This window comes from Athene cunicularia (genome assembly GCF_003259725.1).
Source record: "Athene cunicularia isolate RWA chromosome 7 unlocalized genomic scaffold, athCun1 chr7_part2, whole genome shotgun sequence".
Classification (NCBI taxonomy): Eukaryota; Metazoa; Chordata; class Aves; order Strigiformes; family Strigidae; genus Athene; species Athene cunicularia.
This window is the reverse complement of record NW_020799108.1, coordinates 4,154,544-4,179,671: the sequence shown is the minus strand read 5'-3', so window position 1 is coordinate 4,179,671 and position 25,128 is coordinate 4,154,544. Positions and strand designations below refer to the sequence as shown.

The window sequence follows — 25,128 nt, the reverse complement described above, 5'->3', positions numbered from 1 at the left end:
AAAAGACTTTTGAAGAAGGTCCTCTGTAAGCGTTGGGTTCTAGATTTAAGCATCCCACATTTACTGTGTGGTCAGATCACAGCTTGTACTGCACATCTCCCACCTCTAACTGCATAGTACAGCAAACAGACCAGCTCAGCCTGATTAAGTCTTTAAATCAGTTTCTCAGCTTTTACAGGCACCACTTGTGCAGATACAAACTCAACAAGCTTGTCTACAGTATAACGGGTAAATTTTAGCCAAAAAAGGCCTATTTTAGATTTATTATAGAACACTGTGGTACAGAAGTGTGAAATAAGTTTACAGGATTCGTGTTATTATGAAATAATGTTAGGACTTTTTAGTCCATTTTCACCTACCTCAGCATATAGTTTTGCACAGTGTAAAATAAGTTTAAAATATTGCTCTTTTTAGATCTATAAAAACACTTCAGTCAAAAATACAACTGCAGGTTTGAGGGGGCAGGGTGACGTAATGTGTAAATAGCTCTGTTTTTTGCAAAGCCATCCCGACTCAGTGTTCTAATGGGCCAGTCCAACTGGTTCTGTTCAGTGTTGTATACAGTTATCCGGGCCCAAAAAGACGTTGTTTGTAAGACGCATGCGCAAAGTTCAGGGTCACCAAAAGGGCAGGCCGAGGAAGAGTATTTACTTCATCCCACGACCACAGAGGGGCAAAAAAGACCCCAACAGACAAAGAGAGCATGCGAGAGAAAGATCTCCATAAACCCACCCTTTTCCCGGCAATCCTATGAATATGTATGAAAGGTTACAACTATGTTTGAGAAGAGAGAGAATAAATACTGAGGAGGGAAACCGGTTGGTGCGGGCCAGGTAGAGCAGGGGCTCCCAGTCCGTCCAGTGCTGGTTTTGCTTATCTTTATTTATTTATTTATTTATTTAATAAATTGGAAATTTTATTTATGACTAAATTTGGATGCGATCATTTATAACAGAAGATAACATCTGGAACAAACCACACAAGATACACCAATATACTGAAAAATGGCATGTTATACATGTTTATTATCAAATTTACATTCCACTATGAAATAAAAGTGCAAAAAGCAGATGAAAAAAATACCATGAAGTTCCCAGAGTGCTGAAACACTGTGTGTAATCCCCTCATCTAACAGCCAAATGAGGCCCAAAACCAATATTCTCCTTCCTTCTCTGCTGCTGTTTAACTCCAGTAGACTTTTAACTTTGACCACAGGTATTTTGAGCATGCAGGCATCACCGAGTTTATCAGAACCAGTGAAACTAGAAAGCTATAAATTTGTACTTGGTTTAAGCCAATCTGAATAAAAGCAAACACTGAAGAATTTCCTTCTGTCTCTTGAAACTTTCACAAGCATGGATAAGTCCTTTCTTTCTAGCACCTGTGTTTGTCTCAAACCTGCAAGATAAAACCTGCAATTCCAAAATGCAATTCTCCATTCCTTCTGGTTCCACCTCCTGCTCAACCAAATCACACCATGCAGGATCAAAAGATCTTGTGCAGGATCTCAGCTATCTTAGTCATGTAAGTTTGTCTCCTCTCTTACTGGAGCCAACAGAAGTCACATCAGTTCCTAGATTAATGGCAACTTAAAAGTACGTTCTCCAAAACACGTACGTTGTTCAAAAAAGTTTATCTTCTAGGTTTTGGCACAAAACAGTAAACTTGGAAGCAAGTACCAATTTTCCCTGTTACTGCAAGTTAAGCACATATATACAAAATGCGTGTGACCATCCAAAGGTATAAACGCATGACAGATTCTCCACAATGCTACACCACAGCATCAACCAACTGGGTAAACACACAACGGTGTACAGGTTTCAGCCTTGTGTAAGGTATCTGATTACATTATCCTACAGAAAACAAACAAAACCTCTTGACATATCCATAGTATTGTTTGAACTGAAGCAGCTTATATTGTCGGGCTACAGAATATGGAAGCATCCCAAAAAGAAATATGCATTTAATGTGCTTTTAGATTAATTTTAACTGAAACCTGGTCTGCCAAAGGAATTCTGATTTAATTAATTTGCTGCTTCTGCTGCTAACACACAGGACAATCCAATGGCTGGAGTTATCTAATAAAGCTAGTTAGAAACACAGTGTAATACCTTCAAAAGTGTATCTGTAACTTAGACGTATTTCTATAATAAACACATATAAAACGGACATACTTTTGACAGACTTGTACACTTCTCTAATGATACCAAACTGCCTAATCTTTTCTTAACTCATTCCTGTTGTTTCCCTAGAAGTTAACACAGCAGACATAACCATTATTGTTTAATGTAGACCAAAATTGCCTCCCCCACTCCTTTCACTCTTCCTTTATTTAGCTAGGCAAGACCCTAAGCACAGCCAAGTACGTACAAACATAAATACTTACATGAAGAAATTAAATATTTTTCATTAAAAAACCAAAACCCGTATATAGTATTTTAAATAAAACTCACCATTTATAAGTGTTAGATTTTGCTTAGAGAGCAAAAGGCAGCTCCAGGAGTTCCTGAATATTTCTGTGCGCTGCTGACAGACAAGCTTCTGCTAAGAACCCCTGTGCAGGTTTGAAGTGGTTACTCCTTTTCCTTTTACAAAAAAAGACTTATATCAAAGAGTCATCACAAGTTCTATAGAATTATCATCTATAGATGATAAAAGCAGAAAGGCCACATTACAGGTTTCCTATAAACCAGGCTAAAAGGCCTTCTTTTCCTACCCTACTTCACTCAACCCTGCAGCAACAAGGGTGCCAATTATGGTGGATGTGCCTTACAGCAACTGCAAATCAGTGTAATTATACTGATGCTTCACACGACACACCCAGACAGACACCAGCTATGTCCCACATACACTGTAACAAGCAAGGTAAGCTTTGACTGTTTTATCCAATTGTATGGAAACTAAGCTTTAAAATAATTTTAAAATGTTGACAGGTACAGTGAAAAATTACATAAAGAACCTGTTTCCATTCAGGTCACTACCGAAGACCCATTCCTCCAAGGAATTTTGGGCACATTTTTTTTCTTCTCTAAGTTACACTATAAATCTACTGTAGATTATTCAGTTATGACTAGAACCCTGGACAGGAAGGAATCCAAAAAGCAGTATAGGCAGTAATATTTCACCAATTGCCACTTAAATTTCTAAAACTGACTTCTCTTCTGAGACAGAAAGTCTGTCTCAGCTTTGTTCAGAATCAGGGTAAGAACCACTCTCCGTTAACAAAACACAGGATTTCAGTGTGGACAAAACTGATTTATGTTCATTAAAATGCTACAATGAACACTAGCCTTCATCTTCTTGTTTCTGAATATAGACTGGTAAATTTTGCTCTTGATGAAATGTTTTAAACAAATCCTCCCTAAAAGCAGAAATAAGTGAATGAAAAGCATGAAGTTTACTGCAGAAATCTCAAATATATAGAATGCCCACCTGTCAAGAGAAGAGTCAGTTTAGTTAATTTCTGACACTTGTCTTAAAAGTAAACGCTCTCTCTTTATGCCAAATAAAAAGAAACCCTGAATCAAGCACCTAGGTTTTATCTTCTTTTGCAACACTGAAATGTGCCTGAGTTCTTTTGTATGTGCAAAAATACCATCATTTAAAAAGATGCACAGCACACTTTAGAAAGATTTCTTAGTTTGAAGTTTTTATCCTAATACACACTTTCCTGCTTCTTAATTCTTATTCATTGCACTTTCCTCTCTGTGCTTCAGAAACTCTGGAAATAAATTACTTTGTTAATACCTCACTAGCACAACTGCACTCTTTCAAAATATAAATCCTGACCACTAGTTTCTGTGTTCGTTAAAAAGAAGTATCGTTCTCTTATGTAGAATTAAAGGTTCTCTCCCCTGCTTCTCAAAGTGGGGAGGAGTTTAAAAGAGTAGTTTCTGAAATGGAAAATACAAGAAGAAGAAAAAAAAAAAACAGTTTTCTATTTGCTTGTTATAGAGAGGAACTTGGACAAATAATGCTGGTCAGACTGTTATTTTAATGTTGTATTTAAACGATACAGCCTGACTGCTAACAACTACTAAAATACTATGGTCATATGGTGGAAAAAATAGAACAGCACCTGCAAGTCCTACCCATACAGTTTAAAAGGTTAAAATACTGAGAATGTGTACAATAATATTTTATTTTTGCTTATGTTAAGACAGATGCTGAAGGAGATCTCAAAACTAAGCTTTGGTTTCTTCTTTCTTATCTTCCACATAAGCCCTCTTCCTCAAGTCCAAGCAATGTTCTTTTCTCCTTGATCCCAACGCTTCTCTCTCCCACATCTTTAACATGCACATGCCTTCTCCAACTCTTCTGTAACACATCTAACAATGCCTGTACTGGATGTTTATCCCTCAGGTATTATTTACTATACTAGAAGTCAATCATTTTTCAAAGCTGTCAGTCCTCCTTTAAGATATCCATTTTTGATGACTGTGTGCAAACTGGAGCTCCCAATGCTCCAATCATGGCTGGAAGACTCTGGTTTCTTCTCAGTCCTGCCATTAAGTTGCTACCTGCATTTAAAAACAGAGCAGAGTCCTGCCTCTGCAAGCTGACCTCTGGCCCCTGGCTCTTCCTGTGGTCCTGCGTCTCAGGGGGCTTGATCACCCTGGCAATACCCAGCCTCTTCAGTCTGTCCACTAGGTTCATCTTCAGCTGGCCTACATCTGGAGCATTACGGGAGGGCTTTAGGCCATACATTTCTTGCAAGAATGTTTCTGCTGGTCGAGAAGCCAGAAAATTTTCTGAGTGATGCACTCGAGGCTCGAACGGTGGAGGGGAAGGACAAGGTGAACGCGAGGGAGAATTTGGGGGAGTAGAAGGAATGGGGAGAGTTCGAGGGGGCTGTAGCAAAGGCAGTTTTTCTAATACAGGGCTATCATAAACCTTGGCAGAGATGCCTCTTTCCTGCAAAAGTTTAGCCAGACTGCTTGTGCTGCTGAAGGTAGTAGTTGAATCTCTTCTGTTGGTGAGAAATTCTCCAATACTAAGCCTGTAAGACACAGCTGGAGTGCTCACTACTGGGTTTCCCATACTGCTGCCAGCATTTCCAAGTGAAAATGGGGCACTCACGGAGCTGAAACAAAAATAAAAGAGAGAACATGCACACAATTAGACGTATTTATACCTGCTCTGCATTTGCCTTTTAGTATACAGAACACCCCAGAGAAAGTAAACTATTGCTATTAGCTGTGACAGTTTCAGCTTTACTAGATTCAGAATTACTGTTCTGAGAAATATTTAGAAGATACTAGGTTGACACAGAGGTTTTCGTGTAAGCACCAATGAATTTCCCTTCTGTGGTCACCCACACTTATATTAGATAGAATATCAACATAGATGTCCAGTAATAACTCAGTTTAAAAAAAATTATAACACAATAGGAAAAAAAATTACAGTAGTATATATTTTTTTTTTTTTTTACAATTAGGTATACAAGACATCTGCTATTTAAGGGTATACATTTACTTCCTTTAAGTTACACTAACCTGTTTTAACTCACTCTAGAGAATCTCAAGTTTCCCCTCTTTGTAATTACAACTATTTTTATGAATAGTTGAATCCTATATGACTAGTAGAATCCTATGTGTTGCCTAGCTGCCTTGGTATTTTTAAAAACTGATCCATATATCAGAAGCCAGAAAGCATCTCCTATGCAGCAACATTTAGGATGTGAGCAGTCATCATACCTGGGAGTAACTTGAGTGACATCAGATGGGTGAAGGATCCTACAGGTAGTAAAGGTAAATGTGGAATTTGTGGAAGACAGACACTTCCCTGGATTTGAGGCTGCAATATGGAGAATTTACATTCATTGAGGGTAAAAATAAAGACAGGTAAAGACTAATCAAAGAAAAGTTTAACATAAAGTTATTATCACTGCTAATTTTTTTAAAGTAAAGAACAAAGACAGTAAAGAGCATTGTTGCAAGGTCAAATACCTTCAATTGAGAAAAAGACATTGCAGAAAAAAAAAGAAAGGAAAAAGCCATGCATCTTACCAGTGAGTGGCACTGCTGCTGAAGTAATAGGTGGCAGGAAAATCCCTGCCACTGGCTTTGCCACAGTGTATTTCTTTTCCTCCAGGAAGGTCTGCTGCACTTGAAATGTTATACCTCCTTCACCTTCTTCCTCAACATCCTCCTCCAAGTCAGAGATGTGGTACACAGTATCATCAGACAGAGGAGTAAACCCCTTTGTAACAACACCCGGTCTTGGGTCAAGAATGGTGCCTAGGTTGGGTCGAGCAAGCTGCTGCCAGTGAAAAAGGGTCTGAGATCCTGGTGTGACAAAAGAGAAGAGTCTCAGAGAGCCATTACCTACTACTGTATTGAGTTGGATGAATTCATGATCAAAAGAACTCCAGCCAACTGGTACTGACACTGTGATACCCATGACGTACTTGGATGGCAATGCCAAGAAAAAGCCTAACACTCAGCATCATATCAGAAAGCCAGGTAGCAAGAGGGATACTGATGAGTTAGTTGGGCACACAGCCTACCAAATATTACTACTTCCTCTTATGGCATATTGTACCTAGCTATAACACAGACCAGCAATGATTTAGTTGGTAAATTAATGTAAAATCATTTCCTGCTGATGAGAGAAGGGATGATCATCCTCTTACCTTCAATGGGTTTGACAATTTGCAATTTTTCTGGTAGGAGGACACGAAGATTACTAGAGCTGGCAGAGAGGTCAGTGAATGAGTTTGTACCCAGGGAAAAACAGCTTTCTGTCGGTGTACTACAGCCACTAGCCCTTTCTTTCTGCTCAGCCAGTGAATACATTTTTCGCTCCCATTCCTCCTCAAAGAACTGCTTCTCACTCAGGTAGTTCTGACGACGAAGGGAGAGCCTGTGCAGAGCTGTGACCAAGTCATTGTCTCCAGGGGTTCCCAGCTGGCCAGGATTATGAATGTCTCTGTGAGAAACATCAAGTAATAATAGATATTAAGACCATTAAATTAACTATTTCTCTCTTACACAGCAGAGGTCCAGTCCGGATTTTGTTTTGAATGTTAGTTTAAAAAGATAACAGGCTGTGTTTCCTACTTCAAATTCTTCTCAGAGCTGCTCCTCTGGGTCATCTGTGTATGGCTCTCCAACTGGTGTATGCCAGACTGGAAGGGCTTTGCTGTCATAACAACGCTTGACCGATTAGATCCAGGGATTGGCAATGGGGCAGGAAAGGAAGAAGAGCGGCCACGAGTGACATTAGCAACCTTGACAGTGTCAAATACTCGCTTTTGTTGACTCCTGCAGAAAAGACAAGCAAAAAAATGTGGTTTCCGAAGCATTTTGGAAAAGATATAATAAAGAAAAAGCTCTGAACAAGAGACTTTTAAAACTCTGCAGAGATCTGACTAAAAAGATTTAAGCCCAGAAAAACAGGATTGCCTAAGACACTCATGTTTGCAGGAGTACTCTTCTATTAAATATCAGAATTGCCAGTTACTTTGACCTGAAAGACCTGAATTTCTACTGATAACCACTTGAGAATATTCAGGAGCATGTTATTTTATTTATTTAATTTATATATGGTTTCAGAAGGATACATTTCATTCATTACTTCTTGCTCAGAAGTAAGAGATCCAAGAACAGGTCATGAGGACTTTGGAAATTGTTAGCAGTCTTTCAGCTACAATTTCATTTACCTGAGAATTCTTCCATAAGCACTAAAAGGGATAAAACTGGAGCTGTGCATCCCAGAATTTGCATCAAAAATCTCACAAATTAAAGAAATAACAGCCTTTTAGCAAAATCCCAACTTCCTCATAGAATCAAGTAAGAATAGTAGGTTTCAAAGTTGAAAAGATTACCAGATACTACAAAGCATTTTTTATTAGGTTATGTAGAAAACTTAGTATAGGTGGAACATTTACATTTATAGATTTCCAGAGATCAGCTTACATTACTTAATACAAGCATATGGAAAAATATCACAATAGCACATAGAAATCTGAAAACATACTTTTGCTTGGAGAGAAGAGATTCATCACCCTGACTCAATTCCTTCCGCATTGTCCCTTCAATTTCTGCTGCAAGGGAATCCTAGAGAAAAATGGAAACCAGAAGAGTTGACAGATTGAAGTCTTCCTCTTAACAAGTTTAGTAGAAAACATTTCTTCAAAAATACTCCAAAAAAATCTCTATTTGTTTCCCCAGTATCTATGTTTTGGACAAACCCTTCGGCCTCTGAAGGAAGGGCATGGGCAGAAGTTTTCCACCATAACTACTCCTATGTATAACCAGCATGGGTTCAGTTTTCATTACAATATGTGCCTTTTCTTGGTATGTTTTGTGCTGGTTTCTTAAATTAAGCTACAACTTAAAGAGCACTTCTTACAAGACCAAACATGTACATGAGAGATTCTGTATACACAGAACAACTGACCAAAACCTGATAAATTCCTAGCAAAGTCCAGAAACTTTTGAGAGTATAGTAATCAGAACCTACCTGACATTAATAAGAGGAGGAAAATAAATGCCTTTAACCCTTTTCCACTGGTTTAGTAATCTCTGGCAACTAGTCTAAGGTCATGCATTTCTGATGATGCTTAAAATTTAATCTCACAAGATAAGGACCTAAAATTGCATCACATGCTACATAGAGGAAAAAAAAATACGATGCTTTGTTTCTTAAAGAAACACTGTCAAGTTATAAAATTCACATCAGCATTGAACTAGCACCATTGAGCACTAGCTGTGCAACATTCCAATTCCCTTATTTAACAGAAAAGGTGTAAAAAAATGAAAAATAATTTTAATATCACAACATGTCAAGTGAATGGTTAGTTTTCTAGTACATAATATTCGCATATTCATATACACATTAAAGAACTGAAAAACTGTTAGATCAGCTCCTTTGCCTACTACAAGTTAGTTCCTGCTGCAGCTCCTGTAATGGCTGTTTTACTCATAGTTGTATGCTACTACAGGATGTAGGTGTATCCTACATTAGCAGTATTTATTACCACAGGAAATGCTCCACATGACTGGTGGTGGCAGAGACAAGCAACAGAGCTGGCCCTGCTTCGCAGCAACTTCACTTCTTCTTGTGATTCGTGCAACATCCCTAGACACTCTGCATTCCGATCTTGCAACTCATGTAGCTGAAAGAGAAAAAAGGTCATCATGTGACAACAAGGAAGCTTCAAAGAAAAGACAGAGCGAAACTGATTTAACTCCTACAGAAACCTGTATCAACTGATTCAACACTGTAATATTTTTCCAACTGCACAGCACACGCCAATATCTGGAATGGACAATGCTCAGCATAGCACCCATGATATTAGTGGTGAAGTGTAAAGTACAAATTAAGACTTGAAAAAGGAAAAAGTATGATGAAATCCAAAGGAAAATACATCAAAGCACTCTGCAAATACAGTAACTGCTGATGCAAAAGAAGCAAAAACCAGAACTTCCTTAAAATCTGATGAGCTACGGTATTCTTGACATAATCAGTAATATTCACACTAAAACACTCTTTCTTGTAACTACTAATAGTAGGACCTCCCAACATACAACACCTTCCTTGCCTTTCATACTCCTGTGAACTACAAAATTATTTGTGGAGACTTAAATAAAAATAATTATTCTTTTCCTTCAATCATATGACTCCAACCACAATGAAAAATGAAAAGCCCTACAAGATTAAAAAAACAGTAGTTTCCATTCTCTCTTAGTTTTCTTTCTTTTGCATTCTGTTCCAAATATTTATCTAAATGTATATACATAGAAGCCTTAAGTACCTCTGCTGTCAGTTGTCTCTGAGCATCTTTGGAAGCTTGTAAGTGAAGTTTCAGCTCCTCCTTTTCAATCACATGCTAAAAACACAAAAAGGTGCTCATCATTTTCTCAGCCAATTTTCCTGAGAGTTGATCCTCTGCCATACTTTCCTGGAACAGCCACTCTCTTGCAGCGTAATCCCTTGCAAGTCAATTTTTGCCTGCTGTAAGCACGGGTCTGCACACACTCACACACACACACACACGCACATGCGCGTACACTCTTCATCAGAATTCCCTTACTTCTTTGAGTTTTTGTTGAAGATCAACAATCTGAGACAAGAGGGATGAGATTTCTTCCTGGTAGCGAACCAACTCCTCACTCTTCTCCGACAACTCCTCCATTATTCTGGAAATGTGAGCATTTGTTTGCCCTACAAAACATAAAAGGAACTTTAGTAGAGAGCTTTTCCCAACACGTGATAAAAACACAAACCAAACCAAACCCAAAACCTAGAAAAGATCAGTGAAAGTCAACAACAATCTGCAAAATTACTAATACTCTTAGGAAATCAATTCATAGTACATAAGAGTAGGTGCTTTATAACATCCATAAGGAAAAGATAATGAGAAACGGTGGGGAGAAGGAGGAGAAAGTTAACTTCAAATGTAGGCATAACATACTAAGAGCCAAGTATGCAGAACCTGACATACCTATCACAGGTATGTGAAAGGACCATAGCAAAATCCAAGGTAAGCTGCTATAAATTATTTCAAATGACATAATGGCTCATGAATAAGGCCAGACTTGAAATATGCTGAAGAAATGCTCTGAATTGATCTTGGTTTTAACTACCATTCTCTGTAAGTAAAGGTATTTTGTCAGATCTTGCCTGAGAGAATAGCGGCCACTTACTCAGCTCTTGATTCTGGTCACTATCTATTCCCCAAAGACCTACTGCATACAATTTCCAGTTTCTTTTTTTCTCTGAGCAAGTACTTCATCAAGTGAGATGACAAAACAACTCAAAAATCAAAAATATTTTTATGCAGTTAGTACTGCTTGTAGGCTTACCCTGAAAGCATTGCAAAATCATAATAAAGTCTGATCAATCTTGCATAAAGGCCACACTACAAATTTAGCAGTTATTGTACCTCACAGATTTAATGCAGAACAGGTCCTGCCCATGGGCCTGTAGACATTTAAGCTCACAATCAGATACCTTTTTTCTGAAGACACAAATTTTAAAGCTGTAGACTAGACATCCTTTGGGAGAAGATTCTTTCTGTGAGTCTAAATTACCTAGCATGCCTACATGTGCTATAGAATTGGACAAAACAGAATTCACAGACATTCTCACTGAAGGAAGACAGGAGAGCTTAGTGAAATAACTTCTATTTGCAAAGGATATATATGGTCTCAGAGGGAACAGAGTAAATTAACAACCAACTAAGTATCAATTCATAGTATTTTACGGTCATCTGGAACAAGAAAAACCAAGCAGCAACCTAGTAGTCTTAAAACATAAGTTTAAGGTTATTATCCACAAAGGAAGCAGCACATACCAAATGACTCCAGATAAAAAAATTGTACCACTGGGTTACAGAGTCACTGCACAAAACCAAGGATTGTCCCTTATTGTTTCAGAATATTTACATGCATTTGTGTAACAGTAGCTGCAATTCTTTGCAAATAAGTTGTCCCCAAAGGAAATATGGGTAACTGTTCTAGACAAATTAAAACACTTGCCAATTTAAATGCTTTGGTTTATAATACATATTTTAAAACCAAAACTAATGTGCTCATAAATATATAGTAATTTAGAATGAGCATTTGAGACTCTATATGCACTGATACATTTCAATGTCATGTGTGCTGAATATACAAGAAGTGTATTTTGTTGATTTTCCAGTGTCTGTAGGCTTTAGTTTAGAAGGATTATGAACATTAGCTTTTGTGTCAATTTTCCCTCTCTAAGTACAGTACCTGAAATTGAATGCCAGAGTGAAACCTGACAAAATACAGAAACAATTTTGCACTTGGGTAAAGAGCAAGACTTGAAAAATCAGCATGAATTACTGAAGCTCATTTTGGATTCAGGGATAACTAAGAAGGTGTAGGCACTATTTCCAATACCATTTTGCTACTGCAAGATACAGCCTAAATACTCACGGAGCTCTTTGACACAGTCATTGACCAGCTGCTGTTCCTTCTCTTCATATGTAATGGTTTCTGTCTTCAGATGGCAAGCCTTCAAGAAAATTATTGGTATTCCAATTTCAGTTTATCTATACATATATTAATGTTATAAATTTTTATTCCTGAAATTCTTTCAACTGAAGAATCTCCTATCTTTATAATTTCTATGCATCTGACCAAAACCTCTTAACCATTTTTTCCACCATAACCTGTGTCCCTGAACTGTATAGGTCTTTTGAGTGAAAGACCACAGACACATGAACAAAACATGATCTCTCTCATGACTCTAATAAAAAATTGTTGCAAAAACATGTGATTTGGTAGGGAAAGTAAACCAACACTGTAATCACAAGTAAGCAATTGAATTTGCTTCAAAACTCCTTAAGACAAAAAATATCTTGAAAACTGAACGATGATAACCAAATCTTTTGTGGCACTGAAAAGCTCTCAGCAGAACAGCTTTTATCCATATTCCCCAACTAGTCTATTTAGACTGTAAATTTTCTGGGCCAGAGACAAAGTATCACGAGTGGTTTAAACATCAAACATACTAGATTCCCACTTCTACTTCAATGGTGAGGCTATTAAACATTACACATGTAAGTTTTCTATATTCAGGACACATTGCCAGTAAGAGACTCATCATAAAACTTTGTAAATGGGTTTAAATATTATCCAAGCAAGCAGAAGTACAGCTACACAAGTTCAGACAAACACATGTCTTTACATAATGCTGTCACATGAAAATTTAAAAAAAAGCAAATATAGGCTCAATATGATTGAGGCTATTTCAAGTCAGTGAAGGCTATGTTATATCACAGAATGATAGCAGTCTCTTTTCAACTCCATTTTGTTGCCTTGAGGTGGACTAAATTAATCCCTGGCCTGTAAAGTTCTGTAATCACATACAAGGTTAGGAGCATAATAAAAGCAGTCTGATCTTCTCCTCCAGCACTAGTAAACTATCCATTTGGTCTTAGGGAGTTTCAGGGGGAAAAGTATATTTTGCTCACATCAAAGGAATCTAACTCTCTGTTGTAACAAGCTTATATTGGGAAAGGTTCACAAAAAACCCTCCAAACCAAACCAAGAAAACCACACACACCAAATAAAAACCCAACACCTTTCTTACAAACAACACTCCTCTTTCCTTAAAGAATTTTCCTCGAAAGTTCTACTCTCCACCTCTGAAGAAGAGACACTGCATCTTTAGATTCCTTGTAACCTTTTCTGTTGGATCTATGGCTTTTATAGCCATTTATTTTGTGTGGCCATTTAGTCTTTATCCTTGTAATGGTGCAGTGCCCATATTCATGTTTTATACGCATTAAAGACAGACCAATTAAAATACAGAGACTAATCACATAGTCAAAACTGAGTGTGTCTTTAAAAGAATTTGAGTATAAGTTTATTAACCCTTAATATTGAATATAGGCTGACAAAAATGTAATGTCAAAGCAGCTGAATTCCCAGGATACTACTACTAATCACAGTCAGATTTATATCAAAACAGGTTGCACAAATGTGAGGGTCTGATGGGTCCAAGTACTTTTGCTGGTTGCTTACATATGTTCCCATATTTTTTCACATACCATAAAGGCACTAAGTAAGGACTACTAGAGGGCTCTGAATATAATGAGTAGTAGTGAAGGAAACAGAAGGATGTGAGGGGTGAAGGGAAAGTGTTTGGGTATGATTTGAACGCAGTGATACAAAAGAGTCGTATGATTCAAGAGAAACCCAAATGCTGGATTTTTTTTAACCATCCTGATGTATTTCATATCCAGCATATGTGGTATACACTGTAAGTCAGATATACCTTTGATCGGAGGGCAAGGTTCTCTTCTTCCAGCTCCCTGAGTTTATCTTGCAAGACATCCAGCTGCAACAGATCGTGGGATACATTGAAAGACTCATTGAAACGAAGTGGTGTGGAACAGCTGGAATCTGTTTCACTCTCCTCAGAAGCAATCGAAACAATACGAAGCAAGTCATCTTTCTTTGACAGTTCATGCTGCAGCTGATTAACCTAAGACAAAAGAAGATCAGCTTGTGAATTACACTTTAACTATATAATATTACAGTGTATTACTTATGTAGCCTCTTGGAACGTCACTGCTCCAGTCTAAATTGAGATTGAAAAATAGCTCACAGGTCACAATCAATTTATATTTGCACATAAAATTCAGGTTCTATTTATTTTATAGAAAGTTCACAAAATCGTAATTTTAACACTGTAAGGGAGACTGAAAATTCAAGATAACATAAGAATAGACTACTCTCTGAATAGTTTACTTCAAAATAATTTTCCAGCTGCTTTGATACATGTTTACATTTTAACATGCTAACTATCATTTTGGTTATGACCATTTTTCTAAACTGTTACTTCCTGGAGAAAAGGACTGAAAGACATCCCCTCATGTCTGTAGACTGCTCCCCCCAGTGTATACATTAAATGAATTACAGGACAAATAAAAACGAGAGAAGAGACAGATCTCATTCAGATAAATTCTATTTTGCATATCTTCACTTTTATATGAATACATATGTTTATGCTGTTCTACAGTTAATTATGAGTACGTATTTATTACCAGCGTACTATTTTATATAAGCAGCTCAATCCATTTCATCGTAACTTAGACTACATCAGTTGACCTTAGGGTTAAAAAACTTGGAATACTTTATAGGTTGTCAACTATTTAATTCTTTTTAAAGAAAGAACAACAAAGAAAATATTGGATCAAGAATCTGTGCCTAAAGGAAGAGATGAAGATCTTGACCAAAATTCAGTTTTCATTACTTTTTCTTTTAAATTTTTTCTTTTAGTGTAAGCACCTCATTAAGACAGCTCTTTTTCTAGCTGTTTCCTCACCTGTGAAGTTGTTATGTAGTAAATCATATCAGATACCAAATACTATTTTGACTTAGATTATTAGATTCTTAGTTTAATGGTAGGATATCAAGCTGATGGTCAAAATAAACACTTTGAAAATGCAATCCTGCTGTAGATATAACATAATAATACCTAATGTTCTTGTAATTTCTCCGTAATTACAATATGCAGCCTTCATAGTCAATTCTTGGACCGAGAAAGCTGACTGAACTATGACAATTAGGAGAATGACTTCTGCAGTTTGAGAGCAGCCATCATCATCTTTCACAATGAAATAATGTATTTGTATTATTCCTCTTCCCACCATCATAAAGAGAAAAAAAAAAAGGAAAAAAGAAAAAAAAAAGATCACTCACTCGATCTAGAGTCTGTCCTAACTGTTCTTCTAGTGCTTCATTCTGTTCTGTCAACAAGTGGTTTCGCTTAAGGAGGGCTTGTCCAATTCGAGCTGCCAGTTCCAGGTCCCGATCTTTCTACTCACAAAATGAGAACAAATGTCTACTTTTGATCAGATAAGGTTTAAATTCAGAGTAATTTCAGATTTTCGTAGCTATTGTTTAATGCATCACCACTCTGAGATACCCCTTCACTCTCAAATGGATCAACATTGTTAGAACAATAATTGGGCCCAGAACATATACAAAACTGTGTTTCTTGACATAGCACATTATCTTCCACAGTTATCCACAGTACCAGGGGGAGGGAAAGCACCACACCTGGGGGCAGTTTTGGGTTTTGGGCTGAGTACTGGAGAGGTTATACGGGCTTTGTTGAACCATATAAAGAAGCCACATATACTTAAGGCCTCTGGTCTTTCAAGTGACACTTTCTCCAGAACAGACTTCTTAACTTGAATAGTGATGAGAAGATAGAAACAAAGGAGCAACAGGAAAGCAGAAGAAAACTGTTTCTTTCTTACACCTCAGTGTGTCCTTGGGTGCCCCCAGTTTTGCTAAATTTTGTTTCTGATATGGTGCAACCCAATGGGCAAGTTCTCACTACCTACGTGTTGGATCTCCTGAAGATAACTGAACCAAAATTTCCAGCAGCTGAATAAAACCTTTTCTCAAATACATTAACACAGCATTATGGAGACAAACATACCTCAGCTAACAGATGTTTCATCATGTCAGCATCACTGCAGGTTTTCTGTTCCACACTATCTGTGAAGAGAAAAACGTACTTACTGAAGTAGCCTACGTACAAGATGACTGCTGGGAAGGGAGAGAGCTAAAACTCAGAGGATGTTGTTTATATATAATACAATACTTAGTTGATAAAACTAGTGGAGGCTATGAAAATGCATCTTAACTTCAGAAACACAGAACAATACTCATTTGGGAGACTGATACAATGAGGTATTTAACATTTACAGCTTTCAGCACTATCAGCTAAAACTTGAGGTGCTCACACATCCTCAAATTTAGAAAAAGGAGAAAAATCTCTTAAGATAAATTTTTTTAATACAGCTAAGCTATTAAATCATCCATCCTACTGGGTAGAGAGGGAAGAGTATATTGGAGCACATCCAAAGATTCCTGAACACACCTACAGACTTTACCTTTGAAACAAAATTCCCATTAGTGTGTGTGACAGCTATACACAGGAAGTATGGACACCTGGGACTAGTCATGAAAATATATTTATTAAATGCTTGATGATCTTAGACACAGTTAAATGGGATAATGTATGCCTGCAATTTAGATGTAGCAGTAAATCGTTCTTACTGATTAAGTGAAGTTTGAAGTGTTTGTAAAACTATTAAAGAACTGAGAATGAGTAGGATTTGAAAAACAGGACTGAGTAAAGAATAAACAAAGCATGAAGAATCTGTGACAACTCTGAATAAAACACAGTGCTAAAACACAAAGCACTGGTCTGCTCTAGTTCTTGTCCTGAGAAATAGAAGATGCTAGGAAAGAAGAAATCTTAATTACCTTGAGCAAATCTGTGAGATCCAGCCAAGGAGGAGGAGGGAAGTTCAATAAGAGCTAGAGTGACAGAAAATGAAAGATGGGGGGGAACAAAACAAAACAAAACCCCACAAAAAACAAAGAGGACAAAGAATCAAAATGTAAGGAGATAGGCAATTTATTTGCATGGATCCATTACCACCAAAAAAACAACTGCATGTGTAAACATAGTATTTACACTATTAAAATTTTCTTGGAACTTTTAAAGAACTATTTAAATACGATTCCCTTCAGGGGCAGAATTACACGTCTCACTTGCTGGTGATGGATGTTTCTGCTTATTCGGGTTCAACAGAAATTTGCTATTTTTGCTTTATGGAATCAGGATCATGAAAGTAAAGAAGGCAGCAATATAAATTTAGTAAATATAGAAATATGTGCTTCAAATGATGGTCTAAGCTAAACCGCTTTGAAACCAGTTCCATCATCACTGCACAGCAAAATGAGATTACTATGGATTTGGTCTAAATCTATTTCTGAAGATTTCCCTGACTCTTCTACCTTGTTTAAATCTGATTCATACTCTGAATACACAGTGGTATTGAATCCCAGCTTTTTTCTTTGTTCTTGTTGAGGACTACACACTTAGCTATGGGACAGTGAAATGCCAAGCTGAAGTGCACACTAACTTTACACATGTTATATAAGCTATATATGTCCTTTACATACATAATGTCCACAATTAACTTTCTGAAACATAACACTAAAGCCATGTTAGTTGCATTTTAGTATAGAAAGAAACTTTCTTGCACTCTTGAAAGACAGGAGATCAGAAAGAACAATATAGAAGAAAAAGGTCTACTGAACGGTTTCTCTAAGAGCTTAACAGAAAAATAAACTAACAAATCAAACATTTTTTAACAAGTAGATCAGTAGGTATAAAATCCCAACACATGCTGTTTGAGTATTTAGAAACTTTGAACTTACAGCAGTGCCATTTATTAATTGTATTTCTAAATAGGGCAAAACCAGACTCTCGAGAATGTTTAAAGGACCATAACAATCATTTGGGAGGTCAATTTACCACTTCATTGCTGATATTTGTTGCTGAGAGGGGAGTCCAAACTTGTCTGGCTTACTTGTATTTAGCAAATTCACTGTACATACATAAGTAAATTTCAGACATTACAGGCAGAATATTATAGCCAGATCTCCTGTGGTAATTGTTCCCACCCCGTGATTTCAAGTTAAAGGTTTCTATCCAGTCCTAAGTCACATTAATAAATATTTACACTGATTACATACAAGGTTACTCAGGTAGATAGATTCCTAAAATCAAAAGCAAATGTGTTTATTACTCTGATAAATGAAATCACAGAACTAACAGCTTTGAAACTTAGGTCTATACAACTTTTTTTATTTTTCTCACAGTACAGGATCAAAATTATACAGTTTGTTATAATTCTCTCTTGTGAAGACGCATATGTGCAATCTCTCCTCACTCACCTTGCCAAGTGAAAGCTGCAAGCACCTCTTCATTTTGGCTAATATTCTTGTTATATTGTGCCATGTCCCTTTACTCACACATACAGAGTAGTTCTAAAGACAGACGTTTTGTAATTCAGTGCTTCTTACGCTACCATAGTTGAAGCAGAAAATATTCTTCCACCTCACTGAAAACACTGCTAGTGGGAGCCTAACTGGTGGAACTGGTCATTGGATAAACCCTAATAGGCAGCAGCAGCCATAAAAAGAGGAGGAGCTCAAGTGCAGTGACTGTTGTGTTACTATTTTTTTTTTAACCTTGGATGTCAACTACAAATTCACTCAAACCATGAGTTAGGCATTCTCTTTAGGAAAAAGTTATAAAAATATGTCCATACCTATATAGGCAGGGGGAGATATACACATAAAGAACCCAAGTTATGCTTCAAGAGTGTGATTGTTACATTTATTCCCAATTTCAGTGAACAGAAAAAAAGATACAAGTTTCACCTAACAAGCTATTCAGCAATGATTACAACTAGATCTTGACTTTTACCTGTATTTGTTTGGGATCTTCCTGGTATCTCCTTGCAAGTTACTAGGCTCAAAAAATCTAATATGATTACTACATTCAATCTCCTTGGACAGTTTCTAAGAGAAACATAAACCGTGTTTATCTTGAGTTTATATGACTCAGCAATTTCCACAGCATTCTTAGATGATAAAATTAGTTTCATATGTTTTGCCTACCAGTTATCTGTTAACCATGTCACATTGTTACAGCTAAGTTTTGAGAACGTCAAGAAAAAAGCTATGCCAACTGTTCAAAACCTCTCACAAGCAGCTTACTATTTTCACAGGACACTTTCCATAGTTAAAAAGAACTCACTGGATGAAAGAGGAAGACACCAATTTCTGTAGTACCTTGACAGCCAAATAATACATTACTTCATTAAAACATTGTTGATAAAAACTCCTCCCTCTCACTGCAGTTTGGAAATGCAGGCTCACACTGACTGAAGGTCCTCTCACAGGTCTGTGCTTCATCACCCTGAAATTGCAGGTGTTGACTGGAGGGCTTCAGCACAGCCACATTTGATGTAAAGTTCCTTCCAGCACTGATAGACTCTGATCCTACCTCTTTATAATCAATAATTAGAGACAAATACACACCCCACTGAATACACAACTATTTCAAGTGAACTACAAATGTATTCACTCAACTAAAAAAATCATTTATGCTTGCAGTATTATTATACAGAAACAGACTGAGCAATAAATATTAAGTGGCTTTATAAATACTTTCCACAGTTAAAGAGTTCCAAGCCTGCAATTAACTGATAATAAGATTGCTTTGAATTGTCAAGTACTGCATTCTTATGAGGTAATATTTTACTTTTATTTACCCATTTGCTATACACCCTGGGTGGAGGCTTAAAGCATGAACAACAAAAAGGCCTTTCAGAGGCGGCATGTACAAGGAAGAGGTAAACATTACAGATTGTATGTAAGTACCAAGGTTGTAAATAAATACCGAGTTCACTCACCAAGTAGTTTCTTCCAATAGTTCCAATATATGGAGGAAACAGGACTTTCCCATTTCTCTAAAGTGATTACAACACATTCTCCTCTTTCCACATGAAAACACCCAAAACTATAGTCAAGTAAGTGTTCAGTTCTTTTGGTAACCTTCCATACATTTTATTTTTAACATAATAAAGGTTTCTTCATGTGATCAGAAGCTGTCTATTTTCTTTCTTATGATCTGATAGGTTTAAGGATAAGTTACTTAGTATTTTCAAAACTGGAAGGCACTGATCAACACTGATCTAGTACCCACCTATCTGGCATTTGCACCATTTCTATCTCCAAAAGAAAACATTAACAGCATTTAAGAAGCAACACTGACAAAACATTAGAGCAAACATCATCAAAAGAACCACAGCATCATTAACTTTCCTGAAAACACAGCTGCTCCATACACCATACCTCTCGTATTTTATCAAACCTAGTGCAATTCTAGTTTCCTGCCTCTTTTTCACTACCACACGTTCCCACTCTTATTTCTATGTGAAATCAGCCACAGGATGTGCTAGGACAGCCCTCAGTCCTTGTTGGACTACCCTGAACTCAGCTTTTTCTTCCACATGTCCAAACTTTTTCAGATTTGAACACTTTATAATATTATTTATTTTATATTTAGTTTTCTCTTCAAGAAAGGAAAAAAAAATACCCTAGGCCCAGATATACTCACTCATGTAATGGAAGGGCTCCTCATCATGAACTGGAGAATTGATTTCAGGAAGATGGCTATGGCAGGCAGGGGACTGAATCCAGTCTTGATTTTCATACAGATACAGAGAGTCAACTCGTAACTTGTAATCTGGCAACTGTTCTTCTAGCATGCTCACCAACTCTACCTCAGGAAGGTCCTCACTGGAGCAGACATCTGAGAGTGAGTAAATGCCAATAACTATATGTTACTATTAAATATGACATGCTTAATCTTGCTACAGTAGTATACCTTCTATATACTATAAAATACTTTATAAAGCTTCAGTAGATTTGAAAATAATTATCCTACTACTAGAATACTTCTTGAATCAACACTTCATTTATGTTGTAAGTTGTATTTCTAAGTTTCTCATCCTCAGCTGACTTCTCAACTGCCTGGAAAGCTGGTCTAGCCATGATTCCCTCCGACTTCTTGAATATAGTGTATGTCATGAGTTTCAATTTCTGGCTTTTCCTGTTCACTGAACTAAAACACACGCATAGCAGCTATTGATTTTGTAAGGTTTCACTGGCTTTAGCATACTTACACTTCCCTTTTCTGAAGGAAATTCACTTTTTCTTTGTTCTTCTGTTTATCCTTTTATTTGGTAATGAATATAGGTTTAAATAATCTTAAAGTAACTATAAAAATCAACTGAATACTGCCTTGAAATCAGGGAACAAATATAAAGTTCCATTATCATCCATACGGAATCATGCTCTGAGACAGGATACTCAAAATCCTGGAAAGGAAGTTTAGCTCTTCCTGTGTTGTGTCACCCCCCCCAGTCTCCTCACAATTCATTGCAAAAAAACCGAAGCATTAACTCTAAGTTGCTAAAATAGTGCATATCAAAGGTATACAATGATTATCTTTGCAACATTTTCACTAAAGATTAAGACTATTTTCAATACCTTTCAATAAAAAAAACCCCAATGTTGATTATTGACACAGAATTTTACAAACAATATTTTACAATGGAAGCTGATTTTACAAGCTGCTTAAGAGGACTCACCATTTTTGTTCATTTGCAATATCATAACAGCAATACAAGGAATGTAAAACAAAGTTGTCTCTAGGACAGTGTTCTGTAACATGTTAGATACATTCAGGATTTGTAACAGTTAATTCTTCAACTTACCAGAGATGCTCTCCAAGCCCCTGTGATCAAAATTCATGAGTCCCTTTTCACAGTTCACTTCTTAGGAAATAGTGTTCTGTAGTCAAAGGGTGCATCCTCCATTTATTGCTTTGGTAGAAAGTTGGCTTTGGTTTAGAGACAGAGTGAGAGCCATGAAGACACCTATAAATTTGGCATCAACTCACTTCTGTAGACTGGTTCATACTTGAGATCTATTGCCATTTTAGGACATGCTTGTTTCACTTGGGCTATTACTGATCAGTAGAAGTATCTATAGGATATTTCATGGAAGCTTCATGAGCTTCTCAGCTCAGCCATCATCTAGAAATAAAACAAAGAGAATGACAAAGTTTAACAGATGTCACTCTTTCAAACAAGACAGATAAAATAATATGACTTTGTCTCTTTCAGTCTGAATTTCCTCACTGTACTATCATTTAACTAATAAAAAAAAAAAAAGTTAACATTTTAATCCCCAGCTTACACATTACATGTAAAACGCAGCATTAAAAATGTCTTTTCCCTGCAGACATAACACCTCACCTTCAGTATTTTGTCAATTTCTCTATAACATTCTTCCTCTTCCATATACTATATTTAGTGTATGACAGGTTCATTCACTGAAATGAGGCATTTCTCTTTTGCTCTAAAGATCAGTAGCTCCAACTAAACAGAAATTTTCTTTAGGCTACTACATTCATTAAAAGTGATGGATTCTAAAGGCAGGAACATCACTTCACAATTTGATTGCTACAAAAAAGTTATAGGACTGTTTGCTTTAATCTCTTCCTCTTTAGAAGTCTGTTAATTAAAAATACTACTGGATTCATTTAAATGAGAAATGAAACTACCATGGCTAAATGAGATAACCTATCAGAACAGAATCACAGAATCACCCTGTACTTGGCAATGGTGAGGCCACCCCTCGATTCCTGTGTTCAGTTTTGGGCCCCTCACTACGAAAAGGACATTGAGTTACTCGAGTGTGTCCAGAGAAGGGCAACGGAGCTGGTGCAGGGTCTGGAGCACAGGTCTGCTGGGGAGCGGCTGAGGGAATTGGGGGTGCTTAGTCTGGAGAAGAGGAGGCTGAGGGGAGACCTCATCACCCTCTACAGCTACATGAAAGGAGGGTGCAGAGAGCTGGGGATGAGTCTCTTTATCCAAGTAACTAGCAACAGGACAAGAGGTAATGGCCTCAAATTGTGCCAGGGAAGGTTTAGACTGGATATTAGGAAGCATTTCTTTCCAGAACAGGTTCTTGGGTGTTGGAATGGGCTGCCCAGGGAGGTGGTGGAGTCCCCATCCCTGGAGATGTTTAAGAGTCAGGTTGACGTAGCACTGAGGGATCTGGTGTAGTTGAGAATGGTTATTGTTAGGTTAATGGTTGGACTAGATAATCTTCTTTTCCAACCAGTCTTTTCCAACCTAGATGATTCTGTGATTCTGAAATGAGATAACCTATCAGAACAGTTTAATAACGTAAAAATTCTGCTGTTCCCTTGCCAAGGCTGATCAATCATCTTCCATGTAAAATACAAGAGTAGTTCTAGATGACAGAAAAATATAAAATGAAAGGACTAAAAGTCTCATTTTCCCTCCTCCTACATTCAGTAAGCACAAGATTCTCTTGAAATCTTACATTAATTTCAAATTTCTCTTCCCTAAGATTTCCATCACCAATCAGGTTTGTCTCACTGTCTGTAGCAATCTCTCATCTGACAAGATCAAAATGGACAGTGCAGGAGCTTTTCAAAGAAAGCCTAGAGCCTGCCAGTTCATCTGCTTGTAGACTTGGCAGGAGACCAAAAAAACCACAACTTTCTTCCGTTAAGGTCAGGTCATATTTGTGAGTGGTATCTTCTTGCTTTGTCATTGATTTCTTTATACAGGTACTTTATTTATCAGTTTTAATTATTATCCATATTAGACACTTATTAAAAACAATAACACTGAGATTTCAGAAACATTCACTATCTGAATGTATCACTGCTTCTAACACTAGTTTGTGATTTTTTTCAAGCGGATGTTTATTAAATGGACTGCTGAAAAGCATTAACTACACACACACACAGAGTCTCCCCCCTATAAAACAACTCAATACAGCAGAAGGCGACACTTGAGACCTCTGTAGATCCATACAGCCAAGATGATTATACCTTGTAATAAAGAGTCACAGTAGAGCAAGACAAAACTCAGTGGCGTGGGACAGTTTCTTCACAGCTCTGATTTAAACTCTTTCGAGTTTTAATAATGTAAAAATGAATGCTACTTCCTCTTAAGAGTGGATTTAATCTCTAAATAGTGCAAAGCAGAAACACTACTTCTTGTGGGTCAATGTCAGTTCAACCAGAGGGGGACAAAAAAAAGAAAAGGAAAACTATAATTTGGCTCAAACTTTTCTAGACCATCAGGCCAACATCAAGCTATTGAACTGAAAGGGCAACCTCATCTATAAACCTATGAGAGCCTGCTAGATAAGCAAACACCATAAAAGTCAATGCTCACATTTCCAATGCTTCTCATAGCTTTAGTTTAGTGTGACATGGGGCAACTTCTCTGGAAATTCAACCAGCTAAAGCACCGTGTAGTACCACCCCTAAAGTGACTCCATGAGCCTTTTATTCTGCAGCTATAAAACTATTCCCTAAGTGTAGATTTCTGCAAGTTATAATTGCAATTAAATAATTTGAATAAAACCCTTAAAATATACAACATGGCTTTGAAATACATGACCATGCTATAAAAGATGGTCTAGAAATTAAAATGGTTAAATCATGCAGAAAGACATGTCCTAAACAGAAGCCAGAAAACTTTCTCAGGTATTATTTTTAATCTTTATTTATAAAGATTATCTCCACTGTCAATTTACTATATTCATTCCACACAGATGTACCTCTTATCAGTTTTGTCCCCCTACTCCCTCATAGGCCAATTTCCCATTGATGTTTGAGTCTTTTACAAATAGGTTAGTTGAACACAGGAAAAAAAAACGGAGAATTCAAGTACTGGAGAATGGCCTATATGCAGGAGTGGTGCTCTCAGGAGGCTTTCTTCAAGGAAGGCTCAAGAGAAATGGAAATAGCAGACAACAGTTTATATACATACATACATACATACATATCTATCTCAATCTGTGTATTTCTGTGCTCTCTAAATTAAATTTTACTCTGTGATATGTGTTTCACATCACAGTTATCATGCAGCTTGAAACAGTAAGCTAAAATGAGGAGTACCCACAGCATGCTTAAGAAAAAGACATCTTGTAGAAGTGAGAACTAGTCCTACGCCTTTTGCATCTGCCCCAGAGAATACAAGTTGCTCTGAGGTTTGTGAAATCATCTGGCATGGGAAATGGAAAAGAAACTTCAAAAGAAAGGCAGTGCTGGAGCCCATTCATACCAAGAAGTATTTTAAACAGCATGGAGGGCTATCACTTATGACACAAGTAACAGTCATCTTATTCACCAATGTTATAAGAAGACCTA

At 37.0% G+C, this 25,128-nt stretch overlaps 1 protein-coding gene across 3 annotated transcripts; it reads right to left on the bottom strand.

The window, feature by feature from the left end:
* Nucleotides 1–1,823: 1,823 nt before the first annotated feature.
* Nucleotides 1,824–25,128, bottom strand: TRAK2 (trafficking kinesin protein 2). Of its 3 annotated transcripts, none has more exons than XM_026853156.1 (17): nucleotides 24,881–25,128; nucleotides 21,644–21,964; nucleotides 20,482–20,676; nucleotides 16,767–16,820; nucleotides 15,934–16,004; nucleotides 15,186–15,302; nucleotides 13,756–13,965; nucleotides 11,910–11,988; nucleotides 10,040–10,170; nucleotides 9,761–9,835; nucleotides 8,984–9,121; nucleotides 7,981–8,060; nucleotides 7,062–7,265; nucleotides 6,635–6,930; nucleotides 6,009–6,287; nucleotides 5,697–5,796; nucleotides 1,824–5,083 (listed from the first exon to the last, which is right to left on the bottom strand). In XM_026853156.1, the coding sequence occupies exons 2-17, from the start codon at nucleotides 21,678–21,680 to the stop codon at nucleotides 4,405–4,407; spliced, it is 2,745 nt and encodes a 914-aa protein (XP_026708957.1). In that variant the 5' UTR covers nucleotides 21,681–21,964; nucleotides 24,881–25,128; the 3' UTR covers nucleotides 1,824–4,404. The 3 variants fall into 3 exon arrangements, with proteins under 3 accessions (XP_026708957.1, XP_026708958.1, XP_026708959.1); XM_026853157.1 differs by having other exon boundaries at nucleotides 15,934–15,992; XM_026853158.1 differs by lacking the exon at nucleotides 16,767–16,820.

What these genes read in the sequence shown, in the direction of transcription:
- TRAK2 (XM_026853156.1), bottom strand. Translation starts at nt 21,680, where the DNA reads ATGAATTTTGATCACAGGGGCTTGGAGAGCATCTCTG. An exon ending in TAGGACAGACTCTAGATCGA is followed by an intron (nt 13,966 to 15,185) that starts GTGAGTGATCTT and finishes CTTTTGTCTTAG; the next exon opens with GTTAATCAGCTGCAGCATGA. An exon ending in AGCTCTGAGAAGAATTTGAA is followed by an intron (nt 6,931 to 7,061) that starts GTAGGAAACACA and finishes TGTTTCTCACAG; the next exon opens with AGACATTCATAATCCTGGCC.